At 38.5% G+C, this 14,883-nt stretch overlaps 1 protein-coding gene across 5 annotated transcripts in view; it reads left to right on the forward strand.

Moving 5' to 3' along the window:
* The window catches only part of NME8 (NME/NM23 family member 8), a 50,795-nt gene that overhangs the window by 30,592 nt on the left and 5,320 nt on the right, over positions 1 to 14,883 (forward strand). For 3 of the 5 annotated variants that reach the window (XR_009494128.1, XM_059885568.1, XM_059885570.1), the window contains 5 exons: positions 5,646 to 5,790; positions 6,482 to 6,589; positions 10,132 to 10,283; positions 11,143 to 11,287; positions 12,044 to 12,282. Coding sequence is in view for 4 of the 5 variants with exons in the window: in XM_059885568.1 (XP_059741551.1) it covers positions 5,646 to 5,790; positions 6,482 to 6,589; positions 10,132 to 10,283; positions 11,143 to 11,287; positions 12,044 to 12,281 (788 nt within the window). In the remaining variant the exon portion in view is untranslated. 5 annotated transcript variants of the gene reach the window in all.

Genomic DNA, 14,883 nt, shown 5'->3' on the forward strand with positions numbered 1-14,883 from the left:
GTATGCCCTTTATTTAGATTAAGGAAATTCTCACCTACTCCTAGTTTGGGGAGGTATTTTTTTTTAAATCATGAATGGATGTTATAGTTTCCCCAAAAATTTTTCCTGTATCTACTGATATTTTTTCCTTGAGTTTAACAATATGGCAATTATTTTGATTTTTAAATATTTAACCAGCCTTGCATTCTTCAGATAAACTATACTTGGTTGTTGTTTATTGTCTTTTACTGTCCTTTTTAACATATTGCTGGGTTTGAATTTTCAATATTTTGTTGGGGACTTTCTTGTAATGTCTTTATCTGGTTTTGGTATTAGGGTAATGGGTAAATGCAGATTTCATAAAATGAGATGAAAGGTAGTCACTGTTTTATGGAAGAGATGGTGTAGAATTGATATTGCATCTTTTTAAAATCTTTACTGGAATTTACCAGTGAAGCTCCCTGGGCCTAGAGTTCTCGTCTTTGGAAAGTTTCATTTGGCTTTTTAAACCTTGAACAATATGTATATGTTTTTTAGATAAATAGACTTTATATTTTAGAATAGTTGTTGATTTACAGAAAAATTAAGAAAGATAGTACAGTGTTCCCATATGCCTACCCCCATAATAGTTTCTTCTAGTAATATTTTATTGTAATACATTCTTATAACTAGTGAACCAGTATCAACACACTGTTATTAACTAAACTTCATAGTTGATGTTAAGGTTTGCTCTTTGTGTTGCACATTCTGTGGGTTGTGATAAATTCAGTGTCATGTGTCCCTTTTACAGTATCATACATGGTAGAACCACTGCCCTAAAAATCCCTGTTCTTCTCCTATTTATCCATCTCCCCCTCCCAACCCCTGTTGTAATCTGACCTTTTTACTGTCTCTGTAGTTTTGCATGTTCCAGAATGCCATAGAGTTGAAATCATATAGTGATAAATTTCTCTTATATAACTATATACACTTAAGTTTCCTTTGTGTCTTTTTGTGGCTTAAATAGCTTACTTCTTTATAGCTGAGTAACATTATATTGTATGAATATACCAGCATATGTCTAGTTACTTATTAGAGGACATCTTCGTTGCGTTCAGTTTTTGGCTATTAGGAGTAAAGCTGCTATAGGCAGCTTTATTATGAGCATGTAACATTGGTGATAAGGATACCCCTGATGTATTGAGTCACTAGGGTTTTAGGTTTAATTTTCTACACAATATAATCTTTATCCTACCAGCACAACAGCCTGCTGCCAAACGCATCTCAGTTCAGTTCAGTCACTCAGTCACGTCTGACGCTTTGTGATCTCAAGGACCGCAGCACACAAGGCTTCCCTGTCCATCACCAGCTCCCGGAGCTTGCTCAAACTCATGTCCATTGAGTCAGTGATGCCGTCCAACCATCTCATCCTCTGTTGTCCTCTTCTCCTTCTGCCTTAAATCTTTCCCAGCATCAGGGTCTTTTCCAGCAAGTCAGTTCTTCGCATCAGGTGGTCAAAGTATTGGAGTTTCAGCTTCAGCATCAGTCTTTCCAATGAATATTCAGGATTGATTTCCTTTAGGATTGACTGGTTTCATCTCCTTGCAGTCCAAGGGACCCTTAAAAGTCTTATCCAACACTACAGTTCAAAAGCATCAATTTTTCAGCACTCAGCTTTCTTTAGAGTCCAACTCTCACATCCATACATGACTACTGGAAAAACCATAGCTTTTTTGGACTTTTTTAGTAAAGTAATATCTCTGCTTTTTAATATGCTGTCTAGGTGGGTCATAGCTTTTCTTCCAAGGAGCAAGCATCTTTTAATTTCATGGCTGCAGTCACCATGTGCAGTGATTTTGAAGCCCAAGAAAATAAACTCTCTCACTGTTTCCATTGTGTCCCCATCTATTTGCCATGAAGTGATGGGACCGGATGCCATGATCTTAGTTTTCTGAATGTTGAGTTTTAAGCCAACTTTTTCACTCTCCTCTTTCACTTTCATCAAGAGGCTCTTTAGTTCCTCTTCACTTTCTGCCATAAGCATGGTATAATCTTCGTATCTGAGGTTATTGATGTTTCTCCTGGGAATCTTGATTCCAGATTGTGTTTCATCCAGCCCGGCATTTTGCATGATGTACTCTGCATATAAGTTGAATAAGCAAGGTGACAATATACAGCCTTGATGCACTCTTTTCCCAATTTGGAACCAGTCCATTGTTCCATGTCTGGTTCTAATTGTTGCTTCTTGACCTGCAAACAGGTTTCTCAGGAGGCAGGTAAGGTGGTCTGTTATCCCCATCTCTTGAAGAATTTTCCACAGTTTGCTGTGATATACACAGTCAAAGGCTTTGGCATAATTAATAAAGCAGAAGTAGAGGTTTTTCTGAAATTCTCTTGCTTTTTCTATGATCCAGCAGATGTTGGCAACTTGATCTCTGGTTCCTCTGCCTTTTCTAAATCCATCTTGAACATCTAGAAGTTCACAGTTCATGTACTGTTGAAGCCTGTACATGTACTGCTGAAGCAAAATACATCTAATTGATAATAACAGCTGAGTGTGGAAAGCGCTATGATAAGAGATGCCTCACTGGATATCAAATAGGATATGCAGCCCATAATTAAGTGGAAAGATAAGTATGGCTTAATTAACCAGGGACAGTTGCATAATACTTATGGAAGAAGCACCGTTTATGCAGAGACTAAAAAGTCAAGTTTGAATTAGCCAGGAAAAGGAGAATCTTGAGTAGTTTCAGTGTAGTGCTTGCCACAAAAGTCAGTCTCAAAACTGGGGTGAGAGATTATATACAGAGAAGTCAGAACAATTCAGAATTAAAGAAGTAATATTTGACAGATTTGTAAATGTTATTTTGAGATTGGAAAAATCTGACTGTAGATTAATGCTCATGGGAAGGAACCAACCAGTTGAAGTTACAAGAAAGAGAGAAAAGATTAGGACAGGCCAAGGTCACTGAGAGTCAGGAGGAAATAGTTTCTGTAGCAGATGTATAGGATTGGGCTGAGAAGAGATTTTTATTCTATGTAGCAAGAGAGAAAGAGGGCTGGATAGACACAGATCCAGTTTATAGGTTTGTGGCAGGAAGTTGAGAGGTTTGTCTTCCGTTACTTGGTTTCTCTGTAAATAAGAAGCAATGTTATTGGCTGAGAGGAGAAGAGGCAACCCTGGTGTGGACATGATCCATCAAAGGCCAGCCCTTTTCTTGATCTATGTATGCCATTTCTACCTGCTTTCCTGAGTGTTCCACACTCGAAAATGTCCCTTATTTTCTGGCAAAAAATCACTTTCTCCCTTGTTACCGAGTTTTCCCTGTTAGCTCAAAAACATGGTCCAACATAATAATAAACAAAATTCAATGAAATAAAAACAAACCCAGAAATACTGCCTTGGATCCTCCGCCCCCTCAGCTGACACCCCATTTCTCTACTTCTCTGCAATGGACACTTCTCAAGGAGTTGTCTGTGCTCAGTGAATCGCCTTCTTGACCCTCACCCACTCCTGAAGCCCCTCCAATTGAGCTTCTGTCAGAAGTACCCTAGTCAAGTTCACCAATGACCTCCAAATTGCCAAATCTGACTTTCAAATGGCCTGCATTCTGTTCATAGTGCTTAGCAGTATTTAGCAGTTTCTGCTTCCACACTGGTCACCTGGTTTGGATTGCCCCTAAAATCCTGACTCTTGTTCCTGGGAAACAAATACAATTTTTTCAGTTTTTCTGAGCAAAGCAAATCTACCTCCAACCAAGTTGCAAAGATTTCACCTTCTACTCAATAATTTGTTGAAATAATTTTTCCCAAACAAATACAGTTTTCTCCTACAAAGAATTTTGGTAATAGCTGTTAATGTCATAACATATTGCTATTGTGATATGCAAACCATACTGACATTTAAGGATGGCATAAAGGTGTTAATTGAAAAGGGGGGAAAACAAAATTTGAAGTTTGTTAGTCTGTTATCACTATCCCTCTCCCTCTTGCTTGACTCTAGCCTCAGTTTTTGATTATTTTGTGTTTACTATGTTTGCCATTTGGTAGCAAATGGTAATTCATCACTCTTTAAATAAGTGTTGACCTTTATTGATATTTAATGTTCTGGGTCATCTCAAGAAATTCTAAAGCAAAGTTTGTGTGGATTATTTAACTTGAAGAAAACAGACATCTTCACCATATTCTTATGAATTTTCAAGAAATACAATGTACCTCTTTTCAACTCATCTATTACATCTTTTATTGAGATATAATAGTTTTCTTCATTATAGTTCTTGTTATCTTATTTTTCAAGTAAATATGGGAATATATGTAATGTTCTTTGCTCTAAAGTATTCACTCAATAAAAGATAAGCTGTTCATTGTTGTTGTTTTAGTGCCAGCTCTTTCTTTTCAGCATTATTCCTAGTTTTTAAGCCCATAGTAAACGACACTTCCCCCCAAAACTTATTTTCTATGTAAGAAAGATAGTGGCTTCTGTAAATGTTTACTTACTGACTCCCTTACTGAATTATGTTATTTAATACTATTAACCTTTTAAAAATACTCCTGAATTTTCCAAACAGCTTATATGCAAACACTGTTATCCATTTTGTTCAATTTTGTTATTTTTATGTATGGCTTAGTACTTCCAGAATAACTATTAAATAATTAAAGGCCAGTATGATAACATTTTGTCTTTGTTCTACCCCTGACTGCTTTTAATGCCTCCAGTGATTTCAATTATGATGCTTGCTTTAGCTTTTAGGCAAAAATATCTATACTCTAAAATATTTCTATCTGCCACATGGTACAAAAAGATTTTGAATGTAATCCAATAACATGTCTTTTGATGGCATATTTTGAAATTTATATTTTGTTTATAAACAGGTATACAGTGGATATATTTAGAATTTTTCTTATATAAACTAGTTTTCATGCTTTTCACAGTCCTTAGGTCCATTAATTTCCCACTTTTTACTCAACTATATTTCATCTTTCAGTTATCTAGAGCCTATATTTAAGCACATTAAAAAAAGATATGTACCTAGTTATTTTGTTTTCTGAAAGTGAAAATCGCTCAGTCATGTCTGACTCTTTGTGACCCCGTGGACTTTACAGTCCTTGGAATTCTCCAGGCCAGAATACTGGAGTGAGGAGCCTTTCTCTTCTCCAGGGGATCTTCCCAACCCAGGGATCAAACCCAGGTCTCCTGCATTGCAGGTGGATTCTTTACCAGCTGAGCCACAAGGGAAGCCCAAGAATACTGGAGTGGGTAGCCTATCCCTTCTCCAGCGGATCTTCCCAACTCAGGAATCAAACTGGGGTCTCCTGCTCTGCAGGCGGATTTTTTTACCAACTGAGCTATCAGGGAAACCCAACTCTAGAACCCTAACATATCTGAGAATGTCAGTATATCACCTTTATGTATGAAATAAAACTTATCTGACTGTACACATTTTTAAAAATAAATCCCCCATTCTCAGATCTATAGATTTTGTTTCACTGAAGAACTGGAAATGGCATCATAAATTTGACATGTTAAGAATACTGTTCACCTTAAATTAAAAATCGAATAATCTATTTTTGTAAACTTAAATTTCATATGAGAATGAAATACATTCTATGTCCTTATGATAATATAGTCTGTACTGTGTGTATAATCAATACCTAGCACTTTAAAACTTATGTGACTTTTTATTTAGAGGATGTTTTGAATAAAATTCAAGATGAAGGCTTCAAAATACTGCTGCAAAGACAGATAGTATTATCAGAAGAAGAAGCAAAAACACTGTGCAAAGAATATGAAAATAAAGATTATTTTGGAAATGTTATAGAAAACATGACCAGGTAAAATAGAATTCAGGTTGAGAAAGCACAGGTTGATTTATGTTTGAATCATTTAGCCTTTTTTAAACCCAGCTTTCTGTTCAAGTTGCCAAACCTCTCAATTCTGTAAAGATGTGCTGAGTCTACTTCTTTGCCAATATTACTTCCATTTTGATTGCCTGCTCAACTGTGTGTCTTCTGTGGTCCCCCCGGAATGTTATCAGAGCAATGCAAGTTCCCAGTGAAGCCTCTGGAGTCTAGTTGAGTTGAATAGCCAGTTTGTGCAGCATCATCAAGTCCAAGTAGACAGCTATGACTAACTCTCAAGGGTTTTGGTAGTCCTAAAGATCACTAGTCCGAGGAGATGAATGGGATGCTAGAAACCTGTCAGGTTTCTAGCAGAATAAGTGAAACAGCAGCCAGACCAGAAAGCCAGCAAGCGTGTACAATATAAATCAGCAGGGGCATGGGGACAATACCTGTATTGTCCGTAGACCACTCGATCAGAACCAAGGCCCTTCTTTTCCCTTCCTTTCTCTGCTTCCTTTCTTTGATGAATATACTCTTGAGAGTACCCAACAGAAATTAATTTCATACTCTTAGTAAAAAGGGCTATTTTACTATTTTCGTCTAACAAATTCACTTGCATTATTTATGTCTATAATTAGCTACAAACCATAGTTTCATTAACTTTTTTTTTCTTTTCTAACAGTGGTCCATCACTAGCCCTTGTTTTAGTAAGAGAAAATGGCTTAGGACACTGGAAACAGTTAATTGGACCAAGCAATGTTGAAGAAGCCAAAGAATATCTTCCAGAGTGGTATGATTCAGATTTTTTTCATGGGAGCCATTTTGATTTCCTTTTGAATATAGGGTACAGAAACTACAGCTCTCATCCAAAGTAGGTTCTCAGGAATGCTCCTTTTGCTGGGTAAGGAGTGGGCTATTTATGACTGAAAGCCCAGCCCAGTGCCAACCTGAATATGGACAAGGCTTTGCAAGAGAAGGTTGTAAGCTGCTTCATTTGGGGCTGAAAATAAGCTACCCAGCCAGAAGTCCGTATCTTGGCAGAAATATATGCCCCATGCACTGTTTAGGAGAAATTCTTCTGAGAAGGGCATGATAGTCCTGTAGGTTATTTAATTGATATAGGAGTTTTAAGACAATGATGACTAACTTAATATATAGTCTACAATTTGGTGGGAACATTTACAAAGTAATTTACTGATGAGTCTTAGAATTTTGTAATCAGCTGAAAACCTGGCATGTTACCTGTTACCTAGTTCAGTTCAGTCGCTCAGTCGTGTCTGACTCTTTGAGATCCCATGAACTGCAGCACGCCAGGCCTCCCTGTCCATCAACAACCCCCGGAGTCCACTCAAACCCATGCCAATTGAGTCGGTGATGCCATCTAACCATCTCATCCTCTGTCATCCCCTTCTCCTCCTGCCCTCAATATTTCCCAGTATCAGGGTCTTTTCCAGTGAGTCAGTTCTTTGCATCATGTGGCCAAGTATTGGAGTTTGAGCTTCAACATCAGTCCTTCCAATGAACATCCAGGACTGATCTCCTTTAGGATGAACTGGTTGGATCTCCTTGCAGTCCAAGGGACTCTCAAGAGTCTTCTCCAACACCACAGTTCAAAAGCATCAATTCTTTGGTGCTCAGCTTTCTTTATAGTCCAACTCTCACATCCATACATGACTACTGGAAAAACCATAGCCTTGACTAGACGGACCTTTGTTGACAAAGTAATGTCTCTGCTTTTTAATATGCTGTCTAGTACCTGTTACCTAGAGGCACTTTAAAAAATATTTTTTGATCTTAGCTGCTGGGCTTGGTCTCAGCCAAGGGAAGGAGATAGCATCTCATTCATCTCTGTTCCTGGCATGTAGCTGATGGAAACAAACTGACTTGCAATTCACCTAAATTCTTTGTGCTAATTTCAGAGTGGGATTGAATTCAGGGGAAGAAAAGCCCTCCTTCAAGTGAGCAAGAATAAAGATGCTTTGTCAAACACAGGAAACGTTTGCATCCATGCTACCACAATAAATAACAGGACTTATGAGACATCATGTATATAGAGTTGAAGTGTTTTCTTTGGGGTATAAGATCTTGAGTTGGACTTGTCCTGAAGGAGGCATTTTGTACTCTTTTGACCCTCCTCTCTTATGTCTTTGTTCCTGTGCCAGGAAATTACTGTAAAGGATAATATGGCTTGGACACTCTTTATGTGGTATGAGCAGGGTGCCATAGAACCTCTCAATGAAATGTAGCAGAGAATGCAATACATGGCATCAGAGAGAAGAATCCTTATCAATACCTGGCCTATACAAAGCAGAGACATTACTTTGCCAACAAAGGTTCATCTAGTCAAGGCTATGGTTTTTCCTGTGGTCGTGTATGGATGTGAGAGTTGGACTGTGAAGAAGGCTGAGCACTGAAGAATTGATGCTTTTGAACTGTGGTGTTGGAGAAGACTCTTGAGAGTCCCTTGGACTGCAAGGCGATCCAACCAGTCCATTCTAAAGGAGATCAGCCCTGGGATTTCTTTGGAAGGAATGATGCTAAAGCTGAAACTGCAGTACTTTGGCCACCTCATGTGAAGAAAAGACTCTGATTCTGGGAGGGATTGGGGGCAGGAGAAGAAGGGGATGACAGAGGATGAGATGGCTGGATGGCATCACTGACTCGATGGACATGAGTCTGAGTGAACTCTGGGAGTTGGTGATGGACAGGGAGGCCTGGCGTGCTGCGATTCATGGGGTCGCAAAGAGTCAGACACGACTGAGCGACTGATCTGATCTGATCTGATATGTAGGCACACTCTTCTAGAAATTCTGGCTCCAAATGTGGAGGCTACATACCAGCACAGAGACATTTTCTCCAGGTGAAGGCACTCAGTAACTGCCCCTCTTCTCCCCACTATTATAGTGAGAATTTAAATCCTAAGCCCTTATGATCCCTAATGTTGCCACAAATTCACAATGACTCTTAGCCATTATTTTTGATTGCCTCCTTTTCTAAGTGGCCTTAGAAATAACTCCTGCACTTGGGCATCAGACTCTTTACTCTCCATTGCTTAATCTGAAATATGGTCACTTGCATACAAGAGAAAAATAGCAATCCTTCTCTGCTATCCTTACATGCAAACACACACACACACAGACACTTTTTCCAAATACCATGTCTAACAGCCTAATAGAGGGTCTGCTTGTAGTTCTCTGCATTGAATGGATTCAGTTCTGGTGATGTATCATTCATTGTACAAATCTCCCTGACAATCACAGGCTCTTAGTCTACAAATATCTTCAAATCAGAGATGTGAGAGCAGCCAAGGGCTGAATGGGAAGGTCACATTAGATAAGGAAATCTGAAATGGTCACTGAAAAAATTAGAGAGATTTTACCAGCTGAGCCACAAGGGAAACTCAGAGATAAGAAAGGGGTCTTAAAACTTAGGACAGAAAGCCAAGTTTCCAGTGATGTCAGTCTGTTAACAGGAAGGGAGATTATTTGCTGTGGCTGGATTTTGTGGGTTGCTTGCTCAGGGCTATGTTTAAAGGGCAGAAAATCAATGAGCAATGAACATCACTTCTACTGAAATATAAATAGATAAGCAGAGGGACAGAAAGAAAAGAGTGCAACTGGAAAACACTGAGGAATAACGGTTGACTTTGGAGATATGTATTCATCTATCATACAAAAACAGAACTGGAAGAAACTACCCCGGCAGGGCTTGTCTATTAACATCAGTGTCACTCCTGCCTTGTTCCACAAAGCCGTTTGGTATGCTCCTCTCTCACTGCTGCTTTCCTTACCTGGAGGGTTCCACTGCCATGTCTCCTGGATTCAGCGTTTATAATCTGGTATCTTTGGAATAGGTCAAATGCCATCTCTAGTGCTTGATATTATTTAGTGATTAAAGAAGCAGAAGGAATTTACTGACAGCTTAATATGTCCCATAAATTTCAAACACATCATCAGATTACATCTTCAAAGACTCCTTCCAAAACAGGGTTTATTATCATATTCATATTTGAGACAACTGAAGCACAGACAAGGAAAATAGTTGATCAGTATCATGTAGCTAGCAAGTGATACCACCAGAATTCTATATTCTGTTCTTTTCCACTGCACCAGGGTGTTCATTCCATCTTTGACAGTTGTCAATATCCATTATCATGATTACTGAAATGTTCAACTCCTTTCTCCCTAATGACTGTTACCTCCTTAAAGGTAATAGCATGCCCCAAGCCATTCTGCAGTTACTTCCTTTTGTAGAATGCAAATATGAAGTTTTACATTGTGTTATGTTATTTTATATGTTATAACAGTTTTTGACTTGACTTATTTTTCAAAGTTTATGTGCACAATTTGCAATAGAAGGTTTGCCTATCAACCAGTTGTACGGAAGTGATTCACTAGAAGCTGCTGAAAGGGAAATACAACATTTCTTTCCTCCTCAACACACTGTGGCACTGATTAAACCTCATGTAACACAGGAACAAAGAGGTAAATATATAAAGATAGAACCAATGTATACGTTTTTCTTCAACTTCTGTGGAATTTTGCAAAGTAAAGTTGAAAGAATAAAGCAATGAGCACCTTCATTATCAGGCGGTAGTGCTCCAAGTTTAGGCTGTGAGAGATTTTGACCAGACTTCCTTTATTTAATCACCTTAATGGTGCCCTGCCAGTTCAGTGAGAAGAGTTCAGGTTGGCTGTCTCCTCCAATCTATATCTAGAAGTTCTATATCCAAGAAGTTCCTTGGCATTTGCAATGTGGAGATGAAAACATGTCTTCACTTTTGGCATAGAAACAGATTTCCTCATTTATAGACCACTAGACATTTCAGGTGGTTTCTGGAAAGATGGATCCCAGAAACTGAACATCTACATTAACATATTGAAGTTCTTCTGAATGTCCCTCTGGTGCCTTTTCAGTTTAGTTTAGCACAGTTTTGGTTTTTTGAAACCACTGTATGCAAGTGATACTATGACCTTCCTTAGTTATTCAATCGGAGAAGGCAATGGCACCCCACTCCAATATTCTTGCCTGGAAAATCCCATGGGCAGAGGAGCCTGGTGGGCTGCAGTCCATGGGGTCGCGAAGAGTCGGACACAACTGAGTGACTTTATTTTCACTTTTTACGTTCATGCATTGGAGAAGGAAATGGCAACCTATTCCAGTGCCCTTGCCTGGAGAATCCCAGGGACGGGGGAGCCTGGGGGGGCTGCCGTCTATGGGGTCGCACAGAGTTGGACACGACTGAAGTGACTTAGCAGTAGCAGCAGCAGTTATTCAATCTACTTAAATACAGAACAAAAATGGAGGCAATATGCAAGACTATCAAATATCTGTTTTCCCTAGAGGATATCATGAAAATTATTAAAGAGACTGGATTTGATATAACACAGATGAAAGAAACACTCCTAATTGAAGAGGAAGCAGAGAAAATTTATTTTAAAATAAAAAGAAAAGCGTTTTATAAAGATGTCTTGGATGTTTTAGCTGAGTAAGTTTCTGATATATAAAAGTTCTTTGCATTGTAAACATAGTAACTGTTTGTTATAGAAACTTTGAAAAATACAAAAAATTCATTAAAATATTTTATCCAATCTAATTCATGAGAAAAGCACCCTGGTAATATTTGGAGTTCATGTTTATTCTAATTCCTTTTTTTCTTCTCTGTTTTCTCTTTCTTTGTTTCTTTAGTTCTTCACATTAAATATAGAGGCTATCTACTTTTAAATGTCTGCTTTGCCAACATGTTTGATCTTTGCCTTAGTTTCCTTATCCATAAAATGGGGATGTTAATAGGACCTACCTCATTGGCACTGTTGTGAAGGCTAAATAATTGATACATTGAAAGTAACTGGAATAGTGCCTAGCATGTATCCCTAAAATTTAAAAAAAAAAAAAATTCTTCTAGAACAAAAATCCTGTTGAAAGGGACTTCCCTGGTGGTCCAGTGATTAGGACTCTGTGCTTCCACTGCAGAGGGCATGGGTTCAATCCCTGGTGAGATAACAAAGACCTAGCAAGCCATGCAACATGGCCAAAAAAAAAAACCAGAAAAACAAATCCCAATAAACCTATTGGGTGAGGGAGAAGTTAAAATTTTTTTAAAAAAGCAGAAAAATCACACTGATGAGGACAAAGAATAAAGATGAGCTCTCTGGATGAAGCTGTGGCGTTCTGTCTTTAGCTGTGTATTCAGTCTCTACAGTTATCAATAGTCCAAGTCTTCTGAAAGCATTCTTGTTTGCAGGGGTACATCTTTGGTCATGATTCTGACCAAGTGGAATGCTGTTTCAGACTGGAGACGATTGATGGGTCCCACAGACCCAGAGGAAGCAAGACTACTGTCCCCAGATTCTATTCGAGCCCAATTTGGAAAAAATATTTTGAAAAATGCTGTCCATGGAGCATCTAATATGGAGGAGGCAATGGAGACGATTAGTAGAATGTTTGAAGACTTTGTTCCTGAGAACCTTGAGGAAAACTAAAGTACAGTACCTCTTGAATTATTATTATATCTCCTTATTACAGTGGCTAGACCTAGGACAAGGCTGGTCCATAAAGACCAGAGTTCTCCCCATACTCCTGAATCAACTTTATTTCCTGCCAGACACACTCTGCAGGTCTGTAGCAGCCTGGGAGCCTTGTAGATGCCAGGGACCTGAGAGACAGTAGGGCAAGTGAGACATCTGTGGATTTGCCAGCCTTGGTTTTAAACCTATGGTTTGGCAAGCCCTGGTCTCCAGCTGTGTCTGTGCCATCTGCTATGACTCAGTCTCATCAGTCTCTCTCCTTTCTTCCCCTCCACTTCTTTACTCTGAGTGGTCAAAGTCTCATTCAGAAGCCTCAACTCTATCCTTTAAGTGTCTGGAAACTTGGAGCCTATTAACTACCTGTGGGTACTATATGACCATGGAATAGAATGGAATATTAGAAAGTATAGAATAAAAGGCAATCAGTTCTATTCTTTGGCAAAGAGGTGCTTATTTGAGAGAGGCAGTTACATAAAATGTATGTGAATTGAGTCTTGCTTAGTTGTTGATTGAAAGCTTTTCCATCTTGGACAATATGGGAGATAAGAGTGTAAGACAGATAATTTCCCCCATAAAACCTACTTTCTTTCTTTAGTTTCAAAGAGAAGGCTCACAAATGTACACCCATGTGGCTCTGGTTGCTGACTTGAATGTGGAGTACAGTCCCCACCTGGACAAGCCAAACTGAGAATCAGCCTCCAGAGCATAATGAAGCAGCAATGTGAAATGGAGCAATCCCTTCACACCCAACCAGTTCCTCAGGGAGAGATGAGCAAGCACATTGATTCCTAATATTATTGATAAGCTATGATTTCTCTAGATATAAGAATGTTTTATTAATAGATTATGCATAGAAATAAAGGTAAATTCTGGCATAGTGCAGCTCATTTCATTAGTCTAGCTCAGTTATAGACCAAAGCATGATGGTACAACCCTTGACCACTTATGTTGGAAAAATAGGTATTGTATATCTGCTTGAACTGTGGGTTCTTAGTTAATACAAAACTATGGGTTCTTGGTTAATAAATAATAATTAAGGTTACCTTCAGGGAAATACAAATATGATGAGGAGGCAAAATCACAGAAACAATGTCTGATTATAACTACTATCTATACATTATTAAGCATGTCAGTGATGAGTGCCTGTGGAGCAGGTGGTGAGTAGAATTACATTCTGTTTATAGTGTCTATTAGAAATATAGTGTAGATCTAATGTCAACATACCTCCCCCCCTTTTGTGATGAGGGAAACATTATGAATAATATAGGGGATTTTTAATTAGTGTATATTTCAGTGCTGAATTGATAGGTGTGTGTTTGATGGGTAGGAACTGGAGAAGGTAATGGATCAAACAGATCTTGAAAAATGGGTAGGATTTCCAAAATCAGAGGTAAAGAAGCAAGAAAGGAGTTTTAAACACACACACACACACACACATACACGGGCTTCCTTGGTGGCTCAATTGGTAAAGAATCCACCTGCAATGCAGGAGACTGGGTTTAATCCCTGGGTTGGGAAGATACCCTGGAGAAGGAAATGGCAACCCACTCTGGTATTCTTGCCTGGGAAATCCCATGGACAGAGGAGCCTGGTAGGCTGCAGTCCATAGACTCACAAGAGTTTGACATGGCTTAGTGACTAAAGCACGACTGCCACTACACACATATATTCACATTTTGCTGGTTTCTGTCTTATGCTGTCACTATATCATAACTCTCAGGGGGCTAGTATTGTGGGTATGTTTCAGACATTCAAGAATCATTTGTTTGGCTCTTGTTGGACACTGTTTCAGGGCTGTATATACACAGTGCTTGTCCTAAAGGAGCTTAAGACTCTAAAGGCTGGAGATGGAAAATTAATATGTGTTCTAGGATTCTTAGAGGTAAGCACAGAGTGAGCAGATGCATATATGTGACACAGAGGGAAAAAGAGATTGAAGTTATCCAGAGAGAAGGCACTGCAATAATCAAAGTGGAAGTTGACAGCAACACAAAATAATGTGGAAATGTGAGTTAGTGACAAGTGAAATAATCAGAGAATTTTTAGAAAGCTGCATTGTACCCACAAGACTTGATAACTGGCTACAGTTCTACCGCATTACAGTTGAATTGTCAAAAGCCAAAAAAAAAAAAAAGACTGAAATTAGAGAGCAATAAGAGAAAAGCACTTGTTATGTACATGGAATCCACAATAATAGCTGATTCTCATCAGAAATCATGGAGGCCAGAAGGCAATAGGATAACACATTTAAAATACTGAAAGAAAAAAAAATCAACCAAGAAGCCTATACCTAGCAAAACTATCCTTCTAAGACATTCCTAGTTAAAAAAAAAAAAAAAAACTAAAGGAATTTATTACTACTAAATCTGCTCCACAAGAAATGCTAGAGAGGGTACTTCAAACTGAAATGAAAGGTCACTAAATAGTGACTCACACATGAAGAAATAACACTGGTAAAAATGTAAAAGCCAGTATTACTGTACTTTTGGTTTCTAACTCTTTTTGCCCCCCTATGGTATCAACATATAAAAAAGATGATAAAATAATGATTATAAAT

This window comes from Bos taurus, chromosome 4 (genome assembly GCF_002263795.3).
Source record: "Bos taurus isolate L1 Dominette 01449 registration number 42190680 breed Hereford chromosome 4, ARS-UCD2.0, whole genome shotgun sequence".
Lineage (NCBI taxonomy): Eukaryota > Metazoa > Chordata > Mammalia > Artiodactyla > Bovidae > Bos > Bos taurus.